The sequence below is a fragment of the Trachemys scripta genome, chromosome 3 (assembly GCF_013100865.1).
Source record: "Trachemys scripta elegans isolate TJP31775 chromosome 3, CAS_Tse_1.0, whole genome shotgun sequence".
In the NCBI taxonomy this organism is placed as follows: domain Eukaryota; kingdom Metazoa; phylum Chordata; order Testudines; family Emydidae; genus Trachemys; species Trachemys scripta.
The window spans coordinates 93038021-93064399 of NC_048300.1; the positions used below are offsets into that span (position 1 = coordinate 93038021).

General features: G+C 41.2%; 1 protein-coding gene across 12 annotated transcripts in view; it reads right to left on the minus strand.

Annotated features, from left to right (window-relative positions):
* Window positions 1-26379, minus strand: part of CCDC170 (coiled-coil domain containing 170) — a 70059-nt gene that overhangs the window by 27685 nt on the left and 15995 nt on the right. For all 12 annotated transcript variants that reach the window (XR_004645093.1, XM_034765402.1, XM_034765396.1 and 9 more), the window contains 4 exons: window positions 19403-19547; window positions 17125-17310; window positions 11422-11739; window positions 759-959 (listed from right to left, as the gene is read on the minus strand). Coding sequence is in view for 11 of the 12 variants with exons in the window: in XM_034765402.1 (XP_034621293.1) it covers window positions 759-959; window positions 11422-11739; window positions 17125-17310; window positions 19403-19547 (850 nt within the window). In the remaining variant the exon portion in view is untranslated. The remainder of the gene's footprint in view (window positions 1-758; window positions 960-11421; window positions 11740-17124; window positions 17311-19402; window positions 19548-26379) is intronic.

Consider the following 26379-nt stretch of genomic DNA (forward strand, 5'->3'; position numbering starts at 1 on the left):
GCTCAGGATGCGGGGGTGGGGGGTTAGGGGCTGTGTGCAGGCACGGGGGTAGCTCAAGATGCAGGGAGAGGGGTATTAGGGGCTGTGTGCTGGGAGGGCTCCTCTGCAGTCCCTGTTCCCGGAGGGGTCTGCCAGCCACAGAGCCGGGTCTCCTAACCAGCTGCCTCTGTGGGAGCAAAGGGGGCTGGGAGCTGAGGAGCAACGTCAATCTGGGGCACCAGCAGGAGACAAGGCAATGCTGCCGCTGCCTGCTCCATGACACCAGCCAGAGCAGCAGCTAGCCCACACTGCCCAGCTCCGGCTTCCCGCCTCCAACCTGGCCAGGGGGCAGGAAGAGGAGATGGGGAGGGGTGTGGTGCTGCCTGCCCGGGACTGTCGTGACCTTTCGGTGCAATTGGGAGTGAGGGGCAATGCCCTCCAAGTCCCCAACTCTGCCTATGGGGCAGAAGTCCTGAGCCCATAGGCAAGCACCAGAGCTCGGGGTTCCAGGATTCAGCCCTGCACCTCCCGGCTTCAGCCCCCCGGATGGCATCAGGGATCGGGGCTTCAGTCCCAGGCCTCCCAGCTTCAGCCCTGTGGGGGGTGCTGGTTCAGGGCTTCAGTCACGGGGCCCCGCAGCCCTCTTGAAAGGGCTTGCAAACCCCAAGGGGCCACGGACCCGATTGAGAACCGCTACATTAAAATACAATAAATACACTCAGTTATATCTCTGGCTTGCAAAAATCATTCCCACAAATGGAAATAACGTATGTTGTTACTTTTTGTTTCTCAAGCTTCAAATCATCTCGCATCATGTCTCCAGACACCAACTCCCCATCCAGACGCATCAATTGATCCTGGAGTGTCTCAAATTGTTTTTCTGCTTTCCTGGCCTTTTGCAGAGCCTCCTGGTGCAATCTGGTCTGATTCTCCAGCTGCTCAGTCAGTTTAGCTATTTGGGCTTCAAGCTGGGACACCATCTGGGAAGCAAGAAAACCAACAAGACAGAGACTGAGTTTAACTTGACATGTACGTGTTAGAGGCACAAGAAAGATGCATCCCCAAGCTAACAAACAGTGGAAGATTTCCCACTTCTAAATAAATAATTTTTTAAAAAGGAAGGAAACAAAATGTGGGCTAACTATTAGAAAAAATATTGTATGCAGTATTTTTGTATGCAGTTGGTCCCAGGAAATTAGAGAGACAAGTTGGGTGAAGTAATATCTTTTATTGGACCAACTTATCTTGGTGAGAGAGACAAGCTTTCGAGCTTACAGAGCTCTTCAAAAAAATGATAGAAGCTGCTGGGAAAAAAAACGTTGCAGTGAGTCACTGCCCACTGAATCAGAAATGGAGAACAACACAAAGACCCTATTATCTATGCCTACACTGCCAATTCATTTGAAGTAGCTAACTCTTTTGTAAATGTTAATCTAGATACTCCATGATCATTCCAGAACACCCATTCACAATTTACCCTAAATTTCATCCAAGGCCATGAAACAAAAACTTTTGTGTCCTGAAATGTGGAGTGTCTAGATTAACTCAAGTTAGCTAACATCTCTGTAATTGTTAATTAGTAATCAATCAATTTCAATTAAAATAGGGCCACAAACTCCAGACTGCATATATGCTGGAAAAGAACATTTTAGAAAGATTGACTAATAAATTTTAATTAAGTGGGTTTTACAAACATGTTACCCCCTAGTGTAGATAGTGTTAAAAAAAATTAAAATGTGTTCGCTTTAACATTAGAGAGCGTAGGGTTCACCAGGAACAACTGATAAGTTTTTAAAACATGTCTCCACTCAGTGTTAATGTGCTTTTAAGCACCACTTAATTAAGATGTGTTTGCTAAACACATTTTTTCTAATGTGGATAAGAACTGAACCTCACAATATAAACCAAAAATCGTTTAGCTGTTCTCTATTAACTTTACAACACTTATGTGATTTGCTAACCAATAAACTCAATGGAATGGAATTAAAAAATGAATTGTTTAATAACTGGAAATAGCAACAAGATGGCTAATTACAATGCTGCCAAATGTTAAATTGCTTGGCCATATTCAAAAGGTTGTTTTTTTCCCCATCATTTTATTTTCCTGTAGTTATTTGGTTTGCATTGCATGTTCATTTTTAATTCCACCCTCAGATACTCATCCAACAGTCCCTTCATTTCTAGCATCTGTTGGCCTCATGTTTACAAACTGGCCTGATTCCTGATTTACACACACAAAACTGCCATTAATTTCAGTGACACTTATCAAAACGTAAGGGCTGCAGCCTTGGGTTAGTGTTAAATAAAATGGCATAATTGAACCAGGACCAAAAAGGCTTTAGGGAAATATTATTGATTGCACACTGAGCAGAATGACCCACCAACAACAAAATACAACCCAAAGAGAAAAAAAAAATCGACAAAATTATTTTCTATTGTATGTCACTAAAGGCCAACTCATTAGATTGGAGGAGAAACTGGTGTCAGGGGAGGAAGACTCCTCCACCAGGCTACAGAAGCTCTGCAGCTGATTTACCTGGTTCACCTTTGGCAGAGAACAGAAGAAATGCACGTAGCTTCAGATCAACCCAGCCCCAGCCTCTTTTTCTCCTGTACAATGCCATCCAGGAGGCTGCTTGCACACAGCGGGGTTCTGCAACACATACACACACACACTCCCATGCACAATAAAGCTACACTAATTCTGCAGAACAGAGATCCTTTGGGGTGGCAGAGTAAGAGGTGTGAATTCACCTGAGGGCTTGTCTACACTGGAAATGCTACAGCGACACTGCTGTAATGCTTCAGTGTAGACACTACCTACACCGATGGGAAGGGTTCTCTCGGTGGTGTAGGTAATCCATTTCCCAGAGACGCAGTAGCTAGGTCAACAAAAGCATTCTTCCTTTGACCTCGTGCTGTCTACATAGGAGGTTAGCTCTGCTTCGCTACATCACTCATGGGTGTGGATTTTACACACCACTGAGCAATGTGGCTAGGTCGACCTAACTTTTTAGTGTAGACCAAGCCTCAGTCAGTGAAATATGCATCTAATGAGCTGCCACTCAAATGTTGCCATTTATTTCAATGGGAAAAGCATTAGGGCTTGATTCAAAACCTATTAAATCAACAGACATTCCCAGGCTTTAATGGGCTTTGGATCAGGTCAGTCCCATAACTGCAAAAGTACGTACTATGTCTGAAGATGACCATTTATTCTTCGAGCATGTCTACCCTATGGCTGCTATAGCAGCACAGCTATGGCACTGCAGCTGTGCCACCACAGTGCCCTGAGTAGATGCTTCCTACATAGATGGAAGGGGTTTTTCCACGGAGGTAGTTAATCCACCTCTCTGAGAGGTGGTAGCTAGGCTGATGAAAGAATTCTTCACATCCCTTAGCTACATAGCTGGGTCAATCTAATTTTTTAAATGTAGACCAGCATTAGAATCATCAGATAGAAGGAGCTGATTCTGCAGTCATCACACTGGGGAAAGAACTGTGGCGTTTAATAGTACTTTTGCCTGTAATATGACTATAGGTGTGGTCCAGATTAGGAAAAAATATCTGAACCCTGACGACACGTAGGGCACTCAAGACCTGATCTAGTAGCTTTAAAATGATTGCGATTTTAAATTTTAACTGCTGTAGAACAATAATTAATAGCAACATCTCTTTCCCACAACAGACTTTATATTATTGGGCACTTGTCATTTTTTGTGTTGATTTTTTTTTAAAAAGGCATACCTCTGGGCTTTCTACAGATTAAATTACGCTTGTCAACAGATGCAAATAAATGCCAGGCATTCTCCCATTTCACTGGGTTAAATACCCAACTGCAGAAAGGTCTGTAGCAATTTTTAGCCAGACACATTTATTATCTATTATAAGCTGACTGGAATGCTGAGAAGTCATCCAGGTAATAGGATAGGCTAATGTGTAGGCAATTAAAGCTCTAAAAATGGCCTCTCTTCCGTCACCTCATTGAAGGCATTTAATCTCTTCACTGACCATCTGAGTGCAAAGTATATACACTCCATCTTAAACTTTTTGATTCTAATCCTAGAAAGGGACTAGTTGGTACAGAGTTCCAGTAGGACCCTGCCCAGGCTAAAAGGTCAGCACAGGCATAAAACTTTGTAGGATTGGGGCCGTACATTAAGATTTGAAAAACAATTGCACTTACTCATGAATGTAGAAAGTGTAAGCAAAACTAGACTAAAAACAACCTACACTCTCTTGGGAATGATTCCTTTCAGAGCATGCTCAAGTCCTTTCTCACATAGTTATTTCAAGGTCTGACCTTCATAAAGAAACTCTCCTGAGAGAAGCAGTCCATACTTCTTTATTAGAGCGCTTCACTTTAGGATAAGACAGACAGAATAACTTCTTGTCCCCCATACCTGTGACACATAGTTGCCAAATAATAAAGTTTCCTCAGCATGCACGTTTGATTTTTTTTTGTATCTTTGTATTTACTAAGTTCAGTGGTAATTGATATATAGCTAAAAATCCTCCCCATGTTTTTTTTGGTTTTTTTTTTAGAAAATGATAAAAAAGTAACAAAAATACAGGGGCAGAAGGCAAAGAAAGGAGAAGGGAAGATTTGCTCTTCTCTCCCCTTTATTATTTTAAGGATGAAATAAAAATACTATGGAGGCACAGGTTGTAGCTCCATAGTTAAGGCCGACATGAGTTTTGCATTTAAAGCAGCAGTGCCCAGTCATGGCATCCAAACAACCTTAATTCTGCCTTGTAGTGACACTAAAAGGTATGTCTACACTGAGAGGCGACATGTGGGGTGGTCAAACACCCCCTCCCCTCCGAACCTTAAATTGTGCCAACCCACACTATCAACATTTACATGTTGCCTCTGTAAAAAGGTGTGGTCTTAACTCAGATTAGCTAACCCTGTTGGAGGTATTTGGGTTGAAACAACACGGCAACACAGCTTTTAACTTGGTTCAGCAGCTCAAGTTCAATCCTGAGCTGCCCTAGAGGCTTCAACTTGAGCAGCTAACCCAGGTAAAAAGCCAAGTTGTTGTGTCTTCACTGTTATTTGAACCCAAGTTAGCGAATGTAGGTTAGCTAATCCAAGTTAAAACACATCTTTTTATTCAGTGTGTAATCTAGGTGGGGGGATTAAAAAAAAATCTAATGTGTCTTTAAAAAACAGTTTAATTGAACATGGAACTTCAACAACTATTATGCATTAATTACAATTGTCTAGTTACTGCATGATGTTACTATAGGGCAGAGTTAAGTTTGGTTAAGGAAAAGTACATCTCTATACCTTCATGTTCGGATTTCTTAAATTCAACTTTAACTCTGAATTTCCTGGGTTTATACCACTTATTTTGAGGATAATTATGCCCCTATAATTGTTTTACCCTAAACATCTCATATGTACTTCCAAAATTAACTTCATTTTGTGTTGGAAATATACACACATACATACACGCAAGTGATACTACAGTTCTTACCTTTAAAACATCTTAAATGAATTTGCCTTTTGTGGTATCTTTGAAAAACCAATATACTGCAATGGAGAAATCATTCTCTTTTGCCATGGCTATCAAAATAAAGCAACTGTTAAGCAACCTTAGTGGTAGTTTATATTGAAAACTACTCTTCCTTTAAAAAAAGCCCTTCAATAACCTTTACCTGCAGCTTTGGACAGTCTAACCGTGGGTCACTTTTTCAGTGTGTAGAGCCATAGTTTTCCACCATGAATCTCAAATACCACTGTATGTATACCCTTTAGGCCGTTTTGTTCTCCCAATACCCAAACTGGCCAAGCGTGCCTCCTTGCAGCAATGTTTATGGGAAGGGGAGAGCCGTTTCTTTATTCCTTGACTTTGTACTTGAGCTGTCTCATCCTTAAGATTCCGGTTTTCAATGTCAGAGTTAGTTGATCTTCTAGGTAGCCACAAGTGATTGTCCCAAACTAACAATATCCAAGACCCAGTTCAGGTTACTTTGAATTTAAGTTGATTGTATTGTCACATCAGAAAATGGAAAGAACATCAGAAAATAAAACGTATCTGGAAATAAACTCTTTGACACTACAGAAAGCAATGCTTAGTGAGAACAAAGCTCAGGGTACAGAGTACTGAAATATTATCTATACAGCACAGCAGAAAAAGTCCTTGCTCTCCCTCAACCTATAACTGTCCATTTCAGCCGTCTAGAAGAAAGCTCACTCACATGTTCAGCAAGGTGTGTGTGTGGGGGGTGATACCTTCATTTTATGGCCTTCTGCTAAGATCATTATAATGTACCATTTCCTCACCTCCCCTGAACAGTAATTAACTTTTAACTTGTTTTCCACTAAAATGAAATGCATTCCTTTTCAGATGCCAGCTTATGCTAAATAAACAATGCCACTTTATGTTTCCCAATACATACAAACATTTAAGCAATACTGGGTCTGCTTCTGATCTCACTTAAACTGGTATAAAACAGATGTACTGTAAAGTCCAAGTCACCTAAGTTATGTATGTACAAACAAGATCAGAGGCAGACTCAGTATCTTTAAGTACCCACACCTCCACTGTCATATGGAGAGTTTTTTGTTCAACTTGCTAACAATCCAAACACAAGGCATGTTTTGGGAAAGTTACTATCTGGTCAGGGCTGCAAAGTCACACAGCAGAAATAAGATTAATTAAGATAAGAGACACCGGATACATTTGACATCAGAAAGACTCAGATTTAATTCAAAACTATCTTTGTAACAATATTAAATGAAAAAACCTTACCCTTAAGGTTCAATTAAAACTGAACTCTCGAATCCTCAAGAGAAATTCCACACATTGATCTTTTAAGAACAAGTCAGGGAAGCAAATTCATTATGGCCTGTGAACTAGCCATGCAGCCATAAAGGGAGAGTGCCTAAATAGAGCATGGAGGAACTTCTACACCACTGTCCAGTCAGGGATCTGTGAGTTTGGTCTGCAGCTTCCTGTGAATCCCTGGTCTACATCTACATGGACAATGCAAAGCTCTCTGCATCTTTTGTGAGGCTTCTTGGAGAGGAGATGACATAGCACACACAGGACCCAGGTCATGGATTTCTGAAGGAAAAAGTTTTCCTTCTTCTCTATGGAATGTTTTCCATCAAAGGGATCGAGCTCACATAACATCCTCTTCCAGTAGAAAATTATTTAATCTTTTGTTAGATTTGAAGTTACTCCCATTCGATGCACAATCTGATTATACAAGCAAGTCAGTAAAATCAAGCATTTGTACATCAACTGCTCTGTTACAACCATCAGCTGTCCAAACCAGAAAGCACAATACATATTTTACTGGTATGAGTGTGGTTAAATGGATGCTAGCAAGATTAAATATAAAGACAAGATTTTTTAAAATCGGAGCCCAAATTAAGGCTCCTAGATCTAAATAAATGGCCTAATAAGAGGCCTAATTTTTAGAGGTATGAGTACCCAACAGTTCCTATTAAATTCTGGCCTGATTTTCAATGGGAGTTGCTGAGTGCTCAGCACTTCTGAAGAGCAAGAACCTTTACCTTAAGGTGCCCATTTTTGAACACAGAATCCTAGAAATGTAGGGCTGGAAGGGGCCTCAAGAAGTCATCAAGTCCAGACCCCTGCACTGAGGCAGAACCTAGTAAACCTAGGCCATCCCTGACAGAGGTTTGTCCAACTTGTTGTTTAAAATCTCCAATCATAGACATTAAGCCTATTCCAGAGTGTGATGGGACACACCCTCATTCTGGTACAGAAGAGACTAACAAACTCTTCCTGGCCTCTTCAGCGCTAGCAAGGCACACTTGCAAGGTTTGTTCAGCCTGGAGGGAGAAGAGCTTAAAAGAAGAAAACTTACAGCAGAAAGGGGCGGTGAATAGGAAGAAGGCTGCACTGTCCCAGAGACTGCTGGTAACGGAGGTGGTCCAGCCGAGGAGGAGACAGCCACCTCACGCACCGCTCACAAAGCTGGTCTGACTGGCAGCAAAGCAGTACACCCCAGAAGGAGAGGCAAAAGGTAAACCCCACAAAGGAGCAATAGACTGACAGACTAGGCCCATAAGGCTAAATCCCAAGAGACTGCCTGAGAGACTGGCCATCTTTTCAGCCAGATCCTCTTCTCTTGCAAGGGGAGAAGAGGAGGATAAGACAATCCTTTGCTGGTGCGTGTTTGCCTCAGAGAGCTCCCCCAGGTGCTGCCAATTTGGGGAAGAGAGAGAGAGAGAGAGAGTAAATGACAGAGTGGGACCTGGCTGGGGGAGGGGAGGATTAAGGGAGCCCCTACACCCCACACAGACCTTAACAACCCTTACAGTTAGAAAGTTTTTCTTAATATCTAGCCTAACTCCCGCTTGCTGCAAATTAAGCTCATTACTTCTTGGCCTACCTTCAGTGGACATGGAGAACAATTGATCACAATTCTCTTTACAACAGCCCTTCACATGTTTGAAGGCTTATTAGGTCCCCCTTCAGTCTTTTCTCACTGATTAAACCATGCCCAATTTTTTAACCCTTCCTCATAGGTCAGCTTTTCTAAATCTTATCATTTTTGTTGCTCTCCTCTGAACTCTCTCCAATTTCTCTACATCTTTCCTAAAGTGTTGCACCCAGACCCAGTACTCCAGCTGAGGCCTTTCCAGCATCAAATAGAGTGGGACAATTTCCACCCATGTCTGGTATACAACCCTCCTGTTAATACACCCCAGAATATTAGCCTTTTTCACAACTGCATTGCATTGTTGACTCATTCAACTTGTGATCCACTACAACCCTGAGATCCTTTTCAGCAGTATTAACACTTAGACAGATATTCGCCATTTGTGCATTGGATTTTCCTTCCTATATGTAGTCCTTCGCACTTGTCTTTATTGAATTTCATCTTGTTGAATTAAAACCAATTCTCCAATTTGTCACATTCATTTTGAATTCTAACCCTGTCTGCCAGAGTGTTGCAACTCTGTTCCATCTTGATGTCATCCAGAAATTTTACAAGCATTGTCTCCGCTCCATTATCCAAGTCATTATTGGGCACGTGCACACACACAATTTTTAAATTAATGTCTCCACCTGTGTTACTAACACAATTATTGAAATTGTTTTCACTATTAATGCTGGTTTTTTGCCTCTCTCTTTACTTGAAAAGTGAAACTAGACTAATCAGTTTTACTTTGTTTTAAAAAAATCAATTAAAATATACCTATTTCCATTAGGTTTTGTATACACTTAACTGTCTTAGTCTTAAAAAACACAATCAAAATGTTGGGTCTAAATCTATGACAACAAAGATTTAAAATTGGTGTCTACCGTAGCTTAGTTACTGATTTTTTCCTTTAGCATATTATACCAAAATACCATGGCAAATATGCTCAAATGTTTTTTCCTCTTTCCCCAGAAAATAAAGGACGACTCCTCTCACTCAAGATGTGAGATGACCAGCATGGCAGCCCAGTATGAATACTTGGCATGAAGGAAGAAAGTAACAGCCAGAAAGAGCCAGTGGTGAAGCAATTCCTACAATTTCTGCATGTACTATATACTACAGCTACAAAGGGACTGAACATGGTTAGAGAACTAAATGGACAGATCCAGCATGAGACTGAGTCATATAAAAGACATAAATCACCAGAAGACATCCCTATTAAACTGCAGACATTGCTCTTAATCATCACTGGGCTTAAATCTGTTCCCAGTTAAACATTCCAATCAAGTGTATTGTATAAAAAGATGGCAAGCAGTCAATAAATGCACAAAATATTATTTCATACAAGAAATTCTCAGAAGATCGGGAATTTTAAAGCATACCAGTTACAGTGACACAGTCAGAGAGAGTGAAAACAAAATTTTGTAATTAAAAAAAGTTCTAGTGCCTCAGTGGGAGGTGCCGGAAACCTGAAATTTGGCAAAGATGTAGACCCTAGGAGATGCTTTCCAGTGGTCCAATGAAAATAGTTTTTGATGTGCAAAGTTATAAGGGTTTAACAATCATGTACTTCACATATGCACATTTGTTTTAACATTTAACAAAAAACAATCTGCCAGTGTTCCATTGGCAATGCCCACATAAATAGATTCATAATTTCCATGGAATAGATATATTCCACCTGATCTGTGCATATGCATGTGTTAGAAAATTGAGTGGGGTTTCAGTTTTAAATATGTAGGTGCTTTGTGGAATATGGTATTGTGAAAAGGAATCGGGGCTCAAATAATAAAGGTGCAGATGGAAGAGAAGACAGAATTCTGAATAAGGCTATAGTCTCTTCCAAATTACGATGCATAAATAGGAACACCAAAGGCTGCTATCTCATTCCTTGCACATATTGTGCAGTCCACAATGTTCTACTAGCATCCAGCAAATACTTGCACATGATGGAATTCATTTCCATCAATTCCTTCTTCCTTTTTTCTAAAAAAGCTAGGAAGTTCTATACAAAACAGCTGTATTAAATGAACATTAAGGCTACAAAGTGAAGCAAGCAAATGTTAGGAAATGCCAAAACTAGGGCTGTCAATTATTAGGGCTAGATTTTGTGCTGCACCGCTCAGGAGCATCCCTGGAGGAGGAGCTCTAAAGCTACCTTGGTGCCTCCTCAATTCTGCCAGCTCCAGGAGCTGGTGCCACCCTTACGACTGTTCTTACAACAGCCTCCCCATGGCTCTCAATGAAGTGTTTCACAGTTCAAAACAGCTGTAGTGATGAACATAACAGCCACTCCCTCACCAGGGTGCTGCAAGGGCTGTCAGAGTACAGATGCCACGTGAGGGGGACTAGGATCTGGCCTTCAGTCTTTAATTATATGATCACTTCTTATTTTTTCCCCTCACAGAAACCATGACTTATTCACTGTGCACGATGGACTGATCAGTGAAGGAGGCAGATGTTTAAAGTTCATTTTTTTCTTCATTGTTTAATGTGTGGTCCTGTGCCTCATACACTGCACAACATCAAAACTCTGCTCAGAGAAGAAAGTTTCCTTCATTCTTAGACTTTCCTATGATGCCACTCACAGGCGTCTCTGATCACCTAATGTTACTGAATTTACTTTCAGAATAACCCTGTGAGCACTCCATTTTACAGATGGGGGAACTGAGGAACAGATCAATCAAGTAATTTACCCAAAGTCACACCAAAGTGAGACCCAGTTCAGTGTCTTAAACACAAGAGAATCATTTCCCCTCCCTGAGGACTCCTGTCTGACTTCCTGACTACATCAGCTTCATAACAAACTCTATAACTTCAGTGAATGATCCAAAGTTGTTCTGGGCCCAGGCCTGTCCAATTTGCATACTGAATGAGGCAGGAGTCCTGTGAAAAAATATTATAGGACCACTATAGTTAGGATTCTATCATAAATGCAACACATACATGCAGAGTCTGGAATTATAGCTAATATGGAAAAGGAGCCATACAAAAATCAAGCAGATTGAATAGATACAGAAGCAATCCACTTACTATCTTTTTGCTCTCTTCCCTGTGGCCAAGTTCTCGAACTCGCTCCATAATAGCCTCCTCAGAGGGTTTAACTATTACAGAACTGTTGCTAAGAAGGGTAGCAACTTGCTCTTTAAAAGCACTCAGCAGACTCTGAGCAGTCCTGGCCTCGTCTATGCTGCTTTTCAGACTCCCATCCATCTCACTGGAACATCTCTTCAGGTGGTGCAGTTCCTGCTTTGAGGCTTCCCAAGCCCTCTGGCTAGCAGCCAGCCGATCTTGGAGGCTTCTGATCTCCTTCTCTAGACTCTGTTTGGCTGTTAAAGCACTGTCCAGATCCTAAAATACAAAAAACATAAAACCAGGCTTAATCCAGGCCAAAAATAAGGACTGGGGACTAAATGGCTAATTTTCAGCATGGAGAGGTGAGTAGCAGAGAGGTGCAGGAACTAGTAGCATTAGGGCCAAAGTTGTTCATTATGGGCCCAATCTTGCAAGTCCTTCACAGACAGAATACTTAGTGAGGCAAATAGGACTCCCATATGCATTTAGAATCAACTACCTTCATGGTATAGTGAATGGGGAAGTAAGATTTGAAGATGACACAAAATTACTTAGATCTATAAATACATTGCTTAGATTGTGATGACTTTCATTAAGAAAAAACGGTGACTGGGAAACTCAGTGGTGGATGAAATTTAACACAGACAAGTGCTGGTAATGCACACTAGAAGAAATGGTGTAAAATTTAAAACTACTTGCATATACTGACGGGGTCTAAATTAGTGATATAGGAAAAGATCAAGGCAACATCTCAGCACACTCCATGAAGATATCTGAATAATAGGGCCTTTGTGGTTTTAAAAAACAAAAACAAAAAGTGACAAGCATACCAGAATTATTTCCACACAAAATAGGGGCGTGGCTAAATGAGAAAAAAGTTATAATAGCATATAAGGAAAGTGCAAATATTCAAATATTGATTGGTTGCCTCATCTCAAAGAAGGCACAGATGAGAGAGAGAGAGAGAGAGAGAGAGAGGTGGAGAGATGAAGAATAAATCAGATTAGAAGCATGATGGGGAGACTTTCAAAGAAGGAGAAATTTTAAAACTGGGACAATGTAGGGCCACATCACGTTGTCCAAAGGAGGTGAGGAATGTCAATATCAAACTAGCCACCTTTCCCCTTGAGCCTACAGTTGCCCGTGTGTGTGAATATTGCTCAGTCTGGGAAAGGACACAGGACCTGTGATCAAGTCCTGGCCTTGACCACCTTTATTGAAAATGGCTTTTGACAAAATCTAAAAACAAGAGCCATCTTCTTGGACTTGACTGCCGCCTATGACACAATTTGACACAGAGTCCTTTTGTTTAAACTCTCTCAAATTACCCGCATTGGGTGTTCGAACTAATAGAGCTCTCTTTCTCCAACACAGGCAGTTTACAGTACACCTGGGCAACTGCTGTAATTCTTGGAAGTGTCAAATCAATGGCCTCCCTCAAGGCTCAGTTCTTTCACCGATGCTGTTCACTGTGTACATCAACAACTATACTCTCGTGCAAGTTCATCTATGCCAATGACATCTGCTGTAGCCACCAAGCTGTCCTTCTCAAAAACTGACAAGATTTTGAATGAAGATGTGAATCTCATGGCAGAGTATTGTAGTCAATGGCACCTGCAGCCGAACTTTTCTAAGACTGTTTCTGGTGTATTCCATCTGCATAATGCAAATGCAAACCAGAAGTTAAACATTTTCCTCAATGGCCAATGCCCGCGGCATGATCCAAACCCAGTTTACCTCAGTGTGACATTGGATAGATCATTAACATATCGCAACCACTGAGGAAGATGGCAGTCAAAGTCAGCACTCAAAACAACCTGCTCAGAAAATTGGACAGTTCAACCTGGAATGCGAGCGCCCGGAAGCTTAGATCATCAGCCCTTTCCCTCTGCTATTCAACAGCAGAGTACTGTGCTCCTGTCTGGTGTCACTCATCTCACACGAAGTTGCTCGATGTAGAGCTTAACAAAGCTATGCATATTGTTAGCAGGACTCTGTTGCCATGGCTACCAATATTTAACATAGCACCACCCCATATTTGCCATGAAAAGGTCTCTTTCATGCTGCTAGCAAAGATCCATGAGAATAGCGACCTGCCGTTGTACTCAGACCTCTTCAACCACCCAGCAGCTCACCTGTCTTCTAGATGCCTGTAATGGGGTTGGCACCCACCTTTCATCAGCACCTCACATGATCGATGGTTTCTTTGGCAAGTCTTCAGTGACTCAGCCCTCCAGCCACATCACACACACTGTCTGTAGGTGGAACAGACCCCTTTTGATATACAGTCTTTACCTTCTCCCAGCCCTGGCCTTGGGCTATACCTCCAGGGCTTCCTCCCTTAAGACATTATCTTCCTGCAGCCCTCTCTGGGCTGAGTTCTTGCTCAGTCCCCTCAGCCAGTCAGGAGCTCCTTCTTAGGTCTCCAGGTCCCTGCCCACACTGAGATTTCCACGGTCCTGCTGCTCTTTCAGCCAGCCAGGAACACGATCCTCTTCCAGCTCCAGGCAGCAACTGACAGAGAAGTGTCTCTTCTGCTCCTTTTTATATGGCCCTCCTGGCCCGATTGCCTGCTCCTGCAGTCCCTCTGATTGGCTGCTTCCCTTGCAGCCACTCTAGGCCACTTGGAGGACTTCTCTTCTGCTCCTCTCTGGAACGGGGTGTGGTAGGATTCAGAGGCCTCCAGAAGGGGGCCTCTAGGCCTAGTCTAGCCTGTCACAATTCTCTTTATGTTCATTTATGCCACCACAGGACATGACGGTGGAATCTGCTTGGCACGAGTGGTCAATGAGGACAGTCATTAATCACTCTCTCATCACTGATGCAACCTGTCCATCAGGTTTTGATCTGCCAAGGCACCTGTGTTCATCTCTGACCCAGTTTCAAAGAGGACAGGGCACTGTGCGGCCAATCTCTTTAAATGGGATTTTTCTAGTGATGCAGCTATGGTCAACTTCAGACTATGTCACATATCATTGTCGAGTGCCCACTGACTTATTTTGACGGCAGGCTACCAGCTCTCCACCTGGCTGACGATGACACCATTAAGTGGCTGGGCATGTTGCACATATGCCAATAAGTCTGGACTCTGCAAATTTAGGGGACATGGCAGGGTAGGTGAGGCAGGACAGCAGCCCTATCTAGCATCCCTGTAGAATCATCTTTAGAAATTTCTGAGGAAGTTAATTCTTGCATAGTCCTTCTATGTCCCTTAAAAGGAGTGTACACAGCAGGAATACAAAGACAATGATAGCAAAGGTCCCAAAGGAGCTATGTTGCCATGAGATGCTGGAGCCTGGGGAATAATGCATAGGGACTGCTGCTCTGTGAATACTCCAAGATCCTGGGAATATTCTCATTGATCTCATTGGATCTCACTGTTGTAGAGCCATGACCCTTGCCTCGGCTTGTGTAAACTAACAGCGCTTGCCAAGTAAATTTTCTCTTCTTTGTGATGATCCAGTCATCAGTTTGAGAAAGAGATAGAGGCAGTAGATGTGCCAGGGGTATATAAAATAATGAATGGTATAGAGGCGGCCAGTTGGACCATGCTGCATACACTGTGCTGTGAAATAAGAACAAGAAGCCATTCAATGAAAGAGAAAACATTTTAACACATACAAAACCAAAAACATGGTTCTGCTTCATTTAATCAGCCCGTGAAACTCTTTGCCCCAGGATATTAATGAGACAAACAGTTTAATAAGATTTTTAAAAGGATTAGAGATTTATGTGAATAAGAATAAACTTCACAGTCAAACTAGCTGGGATTACAATGTAGCAAGGAATATAATCCTTCACACTTCAGGGCACTGTTTGAGTAACAACTAAAAATGGGAAGGAATTTCCCTTCCCACAAGGTACAACTTTACACAACCAGATGGGTACATTTACAGGGAGTCATTTGCCTTCTCCAGAAGCATCAGGGTTCAAATACTGTGGGAGGCAGGATACCAGACTTAATTGGTCAGGTTTGTTGCAATGTGATAATCCCTGTGTTAAATACATTTAAGAATAAACAAAGAAACAAAACCATATTAATTAGGTGAATACTGTCATTACTCATTACTAAACTAATTTTAGAACTGTCAACCAAATCTTGGCATAGTTCATTTTATGTCCCTTCTTCAACTCTAAAGAGGTCCTCTTAACAGAGAAATCATGCGAATCAAATTATGGGTATTATAGGAAAGAATGAAGGGAGGTCTATTCCAATTATAATATTACTTCATCAGTCTGTAGATTTCCTTTCGCAGGTCGCAGCACAACAGCAACTAGTCAACATAAGTGTGAGCATTAACCAGTTATGATCTCAGTTTATTTTTTTTTTAATTTGCAAACAAATACAGTTGCTTCAAAAGGCCACAGTACTGAAATGACAAATTGGATAAAATAATTCAAAAGGAACATAATTATTGTGCCTCTTTCTCATTTTAAGTGTCATGGGTTATAACAAACCATTTATTTTTAAAAAAACTTTCTTTTTAAGAGTCATATTTACAAGTCAGCTGATGCATAAATCTTAAAAAATAAACAAATGCAAGTTGAAAAGAGTAGTAAAATTCTATGTTAAAATTAAATGCTGAACAGCTTCATAGATATAGTTTATCAGGTCAATATATGTATTTAACACATTTTTAATTATAATTTTAGGATGATCTTGCCAATCATAGCAAATGTTGGAACTGCAGACAAGAAAATGCCAATATCTCACATATTCTGTGTATTCATAAAAAATTGTGCATAGTATAAACCGGATCCAAAGCCCACTGAATTCAATGAAAAACTCCAATTGACTTCAGTGGATTTTGAATCATGGATTGTGGAGTCATGCTGCTAGCCAGGATTTCTCAGTGTGCAAGTCAAATGACTATTTATGATTATGAAGTATGAGTTTATTATACCATACAAATAATCTGGTATCTGACAGACAAGATACTTCACTACCAGTTCTTTCAATGGAATCTTTAGGAAAACATTTTGTTAAATACTATTCAATGAATTTCCCTCTATTTCTAAAGAACAAATTTTACAGCAATTTAAAAAAAAAATCTGGCTCCAATTGCATCTCCGGATACTCCTGATTCTCTATGGAAAAATACTTGTAATAATTGTTTTTTTGTTTTTTGTTTTTTTAACTCCCTCAAGCTTACTTCAAGGAATAAAATATGGATTTCTTAGCATACATTTCTACTCATCTATCAGACTCTTACCTCAGAGTAAAATCAAAAGTTCTGTACATTCATGCTGACTTACACAACATCCGCCCAGCTACCACTTTGAGAAGGCAATAACCGGGGATACAGTTGTTGAATGAGAGTGAAAACATCACTCCATCGGCATATAGGAAACATCAACACTAAAACAGAGTTCTCTAACAAAAGCATTTTAATCTCCTAATATTCTCGAGATTTCATGAACTTGAAGGTGATAACAGAAACATACTTTTTTTAAAACTAAGCATAAAAAAAAATATCTTCAACCAGCACCCTAGCCTGATAAGAGTTTTCCAAACTAAATCTTGTTGGTAATAGCATGTGTTGAAATCTTACCATCATTTACTTTCATTTCACACCATGTTCTTCTACTGAAAAATGCATTTTTAATTTCTAGAAATAGATCTCTAAAACACACAGACATGCACATTAGAAAATAATTTACCTTGCTAAGCTTGTCCGTGTCTTGGGAGTAGGCTACGGCCTTTTTCTGCTCTTTGCTGACTTCCGAAACAAGCCTCATGATGGTTTCTCTGCTAGCTTTTGACTCTATCTCATGAACATTGATAGCCTCTGCAAGAGTGGCAATCTGCCCTTTTAGCATTGTATTTTCTTTATGCATCTGATTGACCTAGACAGACATACCATTCAAATAGTACATATTACTACAATTCTTACACTGTTTCCTGTTAACTATTGTCTTTACTCATTTAAATGCATTTTCTGTTCCTCATCATCATAAAAAATGTTGTTTGTAAAACCTTTAGGGTCATATCTATGACTATGTTCTGCTATTTATTTCCAATGTTTCCTTATAAACAAAGTAGAAAGAGCCCATAATATACCACGAGAAAAGTATGCCTTAGCATAGCAAATGTTAATTTGGTTTAGTTATCCACATACAAATTCTCAGCACTAGATCAAATATCATCTGGAGGGCTGTTGTCATTTCTGCATGTCCACACTGATGATAAGGCGGGGCAGAAAAAAAATAGATTATACAACTATCTTTATGTGGGAAGCAGACAGCTTTTCCATAAGATTTATGGCTAGCAAGCCTTTGGAATGGGAAACCAGCACAGGACATTGAGAAGTGATTTTACATTTGAAATATTCTGAGTCATAGGGAGCCATGTGATTTGGCAGCAGACTCTTCTTGACCATATGAGAGAGTAAGGCTATCTCCTAACAAAAAGGATTTGGGGAGCTCTTTTGAGCAGCAGCCAGAATTCAGGGAAAGATGAGCCCCAAGCATGCGCTTGATCTGTTGAGGTAATGCTGCAGTAACTCCAAGAAGTGTAAAGCCCCACAGGTCTAGAACCCAAGCCTGTAAAACTACCAAGTAGCTGGCAGCTCCAGTCTGCCACCCAGCAGCAGCTGTAACCAACTTGCACTCCATTTCCCATGACCCACTGTGGACACAGACCATGGGAACTTCCACCTCAAGAGTCTGACAGACAGCAGCCCCATGGCTCGTGATTGGCTCACTGCCCTATATAAACCCAAGGAGCATTCCAGGAAGCCTCCAGGCAACTGGCTGCTCTGTAGCTGCCATGACTTTTCCTGCTCGATCTCAGCTTGATTTGAACTTCGCCACTTGACTCGAACCTTGAAACCTGACTTAGACTCTGACACTGGCCTGGACCTGACTACAAACGTCTCTGCTACTCCCAGCTTCAGGTTTGCCACTGCTCTGTCCCTTGGCCCTGACTGCCATTGTGGGAATCCTACAAATCTGGGGTGGGGAATATCTCATGACATTTCAAAAAGAGCAGAAAAATACAGAATTATATATCCCCTTGAGTCCTTCTTGAATGATGACTAAAGGTGAAGGTGCTCCTATTCTGTCTTTAACTCTAGTCATTGCTGAGAGAAAAGACATAGATAAGGGGGGGGGGGGAAATCCAGAACAAATACTCTGTTCTAATACACACTGCTTTCAGTGTGCCCCTTAGAAGAGAAGTAGAGGTGAAAGACTAGCCAGAGAGTGCAAAAGATGTATTAAAGGCGGGTAGAGGGTGCCATTGATTTCATTTTCCTGAATGGGAGCTCAGCTTTCAAAATTTTGGGAAATGCTGGAAGAGAAAGGTATTAAAGATTTTGTATAGCATTCTCTCAGAACTATGCATAATGAATGAATGAAGATTCAATTGTACCTTGTAGTAATTGTGAGTGTTTTGGTACAGGTTCAGAATTAAGGTTGTTTCAGTGTGTGTCACTGAGAATGTTTCTGTTTAATAGCATGACTGCATTAAATGAGTGTTAAGAGTAGTGCCAGAATTGTCATAGTGGAATTTTATAGTTTTTAATATTTTTAGACAAGCATTTAATTGTATGTATTTTCTTGATTTGTACTTAGCAATCGTAATTGTAAGTTAATATTATAGGAACATACATAAGGCCTCCCTGAGTTCAATGAGAGCTGTGGAAGATCAGCTCCTCTGAAAACCAGGCCAATATTTGTAAACACTATTTTTATGGTAATATGCTCTGTATATCCTTATTTGACAACAAAATTCTGACCTTTAACATTTAAGTTGTTTAAACAAGTGTTCTATTTTTCTATTATAAAAGAAAATTGCTGTATTAAATTTTCTACATCAAACCAAATATTTCAAAGACAGTGCACCCTTCTACATTAATATCTATTAGAGCAATACAATGCAGTTAAATATTTAACAAGTCTCTTCAGTATGTAGGCAAAAATAACTGCACATAAACACCTTTGAAATTAAATGTTTGTGTGGTTCCTCTTTTCCTCTGATGTCTACGTCCAGGAATCCAGAAAGCTGTGTTAAGAATTCACCATGCTTCCAGCTGATCTTAGAAGCTTGATTCTTGCTTTCTTCACATTCGTCCAAATATTTGCTAATCAGCCAAAACAAACACACATCAGGAGGAATATTTAGAAACAGTATTTTCTAAAGCAAACGGCAAAATTATCTCAAGCTCCTTGCTTGGGCCTACCTATTCTAGCCCAACCTTCACCTTCAAGTTAAATGTGGTTTAATGCATATACTATGGGCCAACAGGGGCAGGGAGCACTGTTAGATGCAGCACATTCTGCCCCTAAGAAAGCAAGCACCTCACAACCTTATCAAATGATGCCCCTCTGATGATGGGCTCTGAAGATCTCTCTTCAGTCCATGCCAGCAAGATGATTCTATGATGTAGTTTGTTTGGTAGTTGTCCTATTGAGGAGTAAAGCATGGGTTGGAAAGGAAGGAAACTCCAGAAGCACTCCCCATACACACCCTTGGAAAAATACCATGTATTAAAATCATGTTCTGTATTTTAATAAATAGCATAATTTTTGTAATTGAAATTAATAAAACAATTACTATATTTTTAAACACACTGGATGAACTATTGGTTCCACATCACCAATTATGCATATTTAAGAGGACACTTTAAAAAAAAATTCAACCAAAGAGTTAATTTCTGATGGACAACCTTTACTCAAAGCCCCAAAAGAACAGAAAATTCACATAAAGCCAGAGACTTTCGCCTTCAATTCTGCACAGAAGGGGAAGTTACTTTTCAGTTAAAGTAACTGGACTTCTTCAAGATGTGTGGTCCATAATCACATTCCACTGATGGTGCACATACAACTCATGAACCTGAGACTGGAGTCTTTTGGTCCAGCAGTACTCGTGCAACACACATGCATCCCGGAGCCTTCATGCTCCTGAGACCTCACACACCAGCTACCACTTGGTTCCTTCTCACCGCAGAACCCCCAAATAGGGACTCCACAGTAGAGGGGATGGAAGGGTGGAAATGTGCATATGAACAATACATCTCAAAGAACTTCCCATTCTCCTTCAGGTGATTGTCCATATCCATATACCACTGCTGGTGACTCCCAAGCAGTAACTGTGCTAAGGAGGTGGGAACTAACGGTAACTATTTAAACAGAGAGTGAAGAACTCCTTTACTCTTTGGGCTTGGAGGCCTCAGTCAGGATGTAGTGTCTTGGGAACGTGTACATTGATGCCCAAGTGGCTGCTTTACAAATGCAGTAGAACTAGGGTAACCAGATGTCCTGATTTTATAGGGACAGTCCCGATACTCTGGACTTTGTCTTATATATGCGCCTATTACCCCTCCACCCCGTCCCAATTTTTCACACTTGCTATCTGGTCACCCTAAGTAGAACCTCAGAGTTATGAACCTCGGGAATGGAGGTTGTTCATAACTCTGAAAAACACATTATGGTGGTTCTTTCAAGTTTACAACTGAACATTGATTTAATGTAGCTTTGAAACTTTACTATGCAGAAGCAAAATGCTGCTTTTAACCATCTTAATTAAAATGAAAACAAGCACAGAAACAGGTTCCTTACCTTGTCAAAAAACATTTTAAGCTTTCCCTTTTTTTTTTTTTTGAAGTAGTTTACGTTTAACACAGCACTGTACTGTATTTGCTTTTTTTTAATTTGTCTCTGCTGCTGCCCGCATACTTCTGGTTCCAAATGAGGTGTGTGGTTGACTGGTCAGTCCATAACTCTGATGTTCGGAACGCTGAGGTTCCACTGTGTTTGATAATGGTAGACTTCACAGTGATGCTACTGGTACAACTTGCACTCTAGTGGAGTGAGCCCTGATGGATGGTGGATCTACCATGGCCACTTCGCGGCATGTTTTAATACCATCAGAATTCAGTTTTATGGTATCTGGGATGAACTTGCAGAACCTTTTGACCTCTCTGTGATGGAGGTTAACATGAAGTCTTAGTGATTTTCTAAATACTTCTGTTTAAATAGTAGGCCAGTGCTCTCCTGACGTGTAGAGGCAGGGTTTTTCAATCCCTGGGTTGTGACCCAGAACTAGGGTGCCAGAATGTGGCACACATTCACATAGGAAGCCCAGAGAGGAGAGTGTACCCCCGGGGGGGAAGGAAGGCCCTGGGCGGTTTCACCCTGCAATGGTCCTGCAAGACTGGCTGTGCTCAACTCCCTGCTCCAGGAGTTCTTAGCTGGTGCACAGGATTGCAGTGCTGTTCAGGTTTGGTCCGGCTGCTCCTCCAGGCCAAATTTCAGTGAGTGGTGCTGTGACCCTCTGCACAAAGTCGCTACATCACTCTCCCAAATTTGGCCCAGCAAGCCCACAGGCTAAATCTGAGCAGTGCTGCAACCTCAAAGATCACACTGCCTGGAGTGAGGAGCCGAGCTCACCCTGTCCCATGAAATAGGAGCCACATGAGTTGCCACTATGGAATGCCAGGTGTAATTATTTAGTATTTACTACATTAATGTGTATATTGTATTTCTTACCCACAATATATTTACTAAACCAGATTTTTTTTTTTTTTTTCACTAAAGCAATTTACTGGTCACAAGAAGCCATCAAAGTTTACAAATAGGGGCTGAACCCAAAAAGGCTGAGAACCACTGGTCTAGAGTGTGCAACATCACCCCAGATTTGGATGCATGAGGTTTTGGGGGAAATACTGGTAAGTGTATTTTTTGGTTCTAGTGGAAGTCTCTCACTATTCTGGGGAGAAATTTAGGGTGTATGCTCCACCTTGTCTGGGTGGAGCACTACATAGGGTGGGTCAGCCATCAGTGCCTGAATCTCCTGTACTGGGCTGGCAGAAGTTATAGTGATTAAAAATGCAATTTTCATAGAAAGGTGTAGAAAAGAAGAAGAGGCCATAGGTTTGAAGAGTATCACTTTTAAGATCCATGAGGATCTAGGTTCCTTGATTGGTTCCTTGATTGGTGGGAATACCTTAATTAGGGCCTTCAGGAACCTAATTACTAACAGATTGAGGAAAAAATGGTATGGTCCTCCACTGGTGGAAGATGAGCTGAGATGACCAGTAGGTGATGCCTGACTGAACTGAGGGACGGGTTCTTGCATTTTAGTCTGGGTAAGTAGTCGAGGATTTGAGGGATCAAGGAATAATGTGGTACCACTGATTTTTGGTGGCACCAGTGAAAAGCATCATCCATTTTGGCAGGTAGGTTTCTCTTGTTGATTATTTTCTGCTGCTTATTAGAACTTCTCTAACTAGAGAGGTGCAGGCCAGCTCTATTGACAACAGCCACCCTTGCTGTGAGCTGCAAGGATGTAAGATTCAGGTGTTGGGTCTATCACTTGTTCTGAGACAGCAGGTCTGGGAGCAGAAAAAAGGCTCAGTAGGTCTATGAACTAGAACTGTCAGGGCCACACTGGAGCTATGAGAATTAGCTTGGCCAAGACCTGTTTCAGTTTGCAAAGTACTATGGCAATAAGAGGCGCCGGGGGAAGCATAGATCAGGTCTCCTGTCCACAGTAACACAAAGGCATCTGCGATGGATTCCAGTCTCATTCCACCCCTTGAGCAGAATCTCAGGCACTTGTTGTATTGAGTGGCAAACAGGTCCATTTTGGGATTGCCCCAGTCCATGAAGATGTCCACCAGAATCTTGTCTTTGATCTCCCATTCACAATCTGGGAGGAAGTATCTGTTGAGATTGCCCAGTAGCATATTCTGCAGTCCAGGTAAGTGTACCTCCACACCAGCAATAACTGTATGTTTGATGCACCAGTTCCAAAGCATGATGGCTTCCTGGCAGAGCGGGGAAGGCCTGTCTCCACCTTGTTTGTTGATATAAAACATGGTGGTCGTGTTGTTGATCATGATTTATATGGACTGCCCTTCTGTTAGGTGGAGAAAGGACTCACAGACCTCCAGTATGATTTTGAGTTTTAGGAGATTGATGTACGTTCTCTTCTCCCTTGGGGACCATAAACCCTGTGTCTTTAATGTGTCCATGTGGGCACCCCACTGTAGCAAGGATGTGTCTGTGACTATGGTCTTCGATGGCAGGAGCATCCAGAAGGTGACCCCTCTGCAAGCACTCTTTTTCCCCACCATTTCAGTGAAGACAGGACCATGGGTGAGTTAATGAGAGGCATCCAGACAATGTTTGGAGGGTGTGTAAAACAGCTTCTACTAATCCTGCAAGCAGTGGAGGTGAAGTCTGGCATGTGGTATCAAAAAGGTGCAAGAAGCAATATGATCTAGAAGGGCAAGGCACAACCTTCCATTGGTACACGGATTTCCCTCCAACTGAGAGTTAGAATAGACAGGTTCTCAAATACATCTTGAGGCATGTAGGCCCTGGATGTGGAGACATCTAAGATCACACCAATGAATTCAGTCCTCTGATCTGGGATTACCGTCTATTTCCATTTCTTGACTTTCAGGCCTGACCTCTGAAAGAGGTTGAGTGCATTTTGGATAGCTTCAGATACCTGTTGAGGAGCGGTCCCCCATATAAACCAATCATCCAGGTAAGATTATTTATTGATGTTAAAACTTCTCAGGTTAGCTGCCACTACTGATAGCACCTTGCTAGATCTCCTCAATGCTGTGGAGAGTTCAAAAGGCAGGGTTCAATATTGATAGTGGTCCTTGCCAACTGTAAATCATAGGTACTTCTTGTAGGCAAAATGATGGAAATGTGGAAGTACTCATCCTGCAGCACAAGAGATTTGAACCAGTCTTCAGACTCTAGACTTGGGATTATCAGTGTCAGAGGGAACCATCCTGAACTTCAACTTGTGAATGAATGTGAGGTTCTGCAAGTCCAGGATGGGTTGCCAGCCTTGCTTTTTCTTCAGGATAAGAAAACAGCTGCTCTAAAAGCCTTTTCCCCTGGACCGAGGAGGGGCCTCTTCCATCACACTGAGAGAAAGGAGCATGAGGACCTATTGATATTATAGATCCTTGTGAGAAGAATCCTGGGAAAGGGGAATTGAGTGTAGGCACTGCTGAAAACCAGATGGTGTACCCATGTGTTATTGTGTCTTTGGCTCATTGGTCGGGGGTGAAATAGCCAAAGGAACCTCCTGGGAAGGAATGCCATCACATCTTCAACGTTAACTATTTCAGAGACTTCTCTAAAAACACATGTCCAAAATGACTGGTTACATGACACACAATCAAATTTATCCTGTCTTATTCATCAATTTTTCCCCAATATAACAGCAAGTTACCCCCATGTACAGCATGTGTGTACAATATGTTCTCTATGACTACTGTCTCATTTGAAGATACGCCAACCAGGAATTATCTTGAAAGTTAATGAAAATAAATTTCTTTAAGTTACAGCAACAGCACATAGCATTAACCTACTTTTTTTAAAGCCAGAGTACATTTGATCAAGTGAATTTCTGCAGAAATACTTGCACCTCTGATGTGTCTGAAGCCACAAGACCGACCTAGCAAAACTAACCTGTATGTGTATTCTGATCTAACAGTGTATACACTTTTGTGTGGCATGCACACGGTCCTGAAGACTGTTAAATTGATAAATGCAGCACAGGACATTGCATCTTTTACAGTGTAAAGTTGTATATGACAAAAAACATTGCCCAATGAATAGTGGGAGGGGAAAAAAATCAATGGATTGGAAAATCTAACAAAAGGCATATCAGAAATGCACATGCTTGTAGATACTGTATGTAAGCTTTCTTCCTACCCTAATAGCTATCACCAGCAATGGTTCTCTTCCTCTCTTGGCATACAAACATACCACAATATCTGAGCACCTTGATCTTGCATTATCCAGAATGGTGTATGTAATAGAGAAAAATACAAAAGGTTATATTAATGTAACATTATTAGTTACAAATATGAAAGCTCAAATACACGGAAATGAAAAACCTTCACAGTAAGGTGAGCCACGTTGTACAAACTGCATATTTTCTTGTGTATATTCACATAAAAAGTCATATATTCATGTATGTATTTAAAAACAAATACACAAATTGAAATTACAATGCATGTATAGCATAACTGAATTTTCCATATTATGAAAACTTTACTTTTCTGGTTTCATGACTATTGAGCATTTAAATACTTAATCTCAATCTTAAACACAAATTTTTGTATTTTCACTTCCCTGCTTTTTCTTTCAGGGAAAATCCAAGCTATTAGGCTGGAAGAGTTCACAAACTCCACTGGTAAAGCTAGTGGATCTTCTAAACCCTTAGAAATTCAGACTGGGGAGATAACAGACTCAGTGACCTTGGTGAAACTTATAGGAAAGTCCTATAGATTTGCAGCTGCAACTGATTAAACGCTTCACTGGAGTAAACCTCCCTTCTGCAGAGTTTATTTATAAACTCTGTAAAAACATATTGTTTTTCTGACAGGTGCTACTGGCTGCCATCAGACAAGTCTTTGGTTCCAACAAGCACAGACCTAGTTACGGTCAATAAGTGCATCAAGCATTCTTTCAGACTCAATGGAATAAATAATTTAGCCTCTTTATTTAATACAAAGAGCTATAAACAGTGGAGGATGGCCCAGACTATCTGGCAGGTCAGGGATTTCCCCGATTGAAAACACCGGGGCTAAGAGATTGGTTTCTCAGCCTGTGTGTGGTAGAAGCAGAGAAAGCCTGTAGAAGGCGTGGTGAATGTGACCCTAAGAGGAAGCAGAAAAAGACATTGTCAGGCACAGAGCTCGCTGGAGTGGCACACTTAAGGGTATCTAAGCTAAGAAAGTGTGCCTGCTCTTTGTTTCTACTATGTTCAGGGAAACTGGGCTTTGTGTACATTATTTGTAAATAAACAAGATTACACCAAAGAATATACCTGACTCATATCAAGTTCTCTTCCTAAAGGGCACAACTCTGCAAGGCCCTGAATACTGACTAACTGCCCAGGCCAAAGGGGCAATAATAAACAGCTCAATACAAATC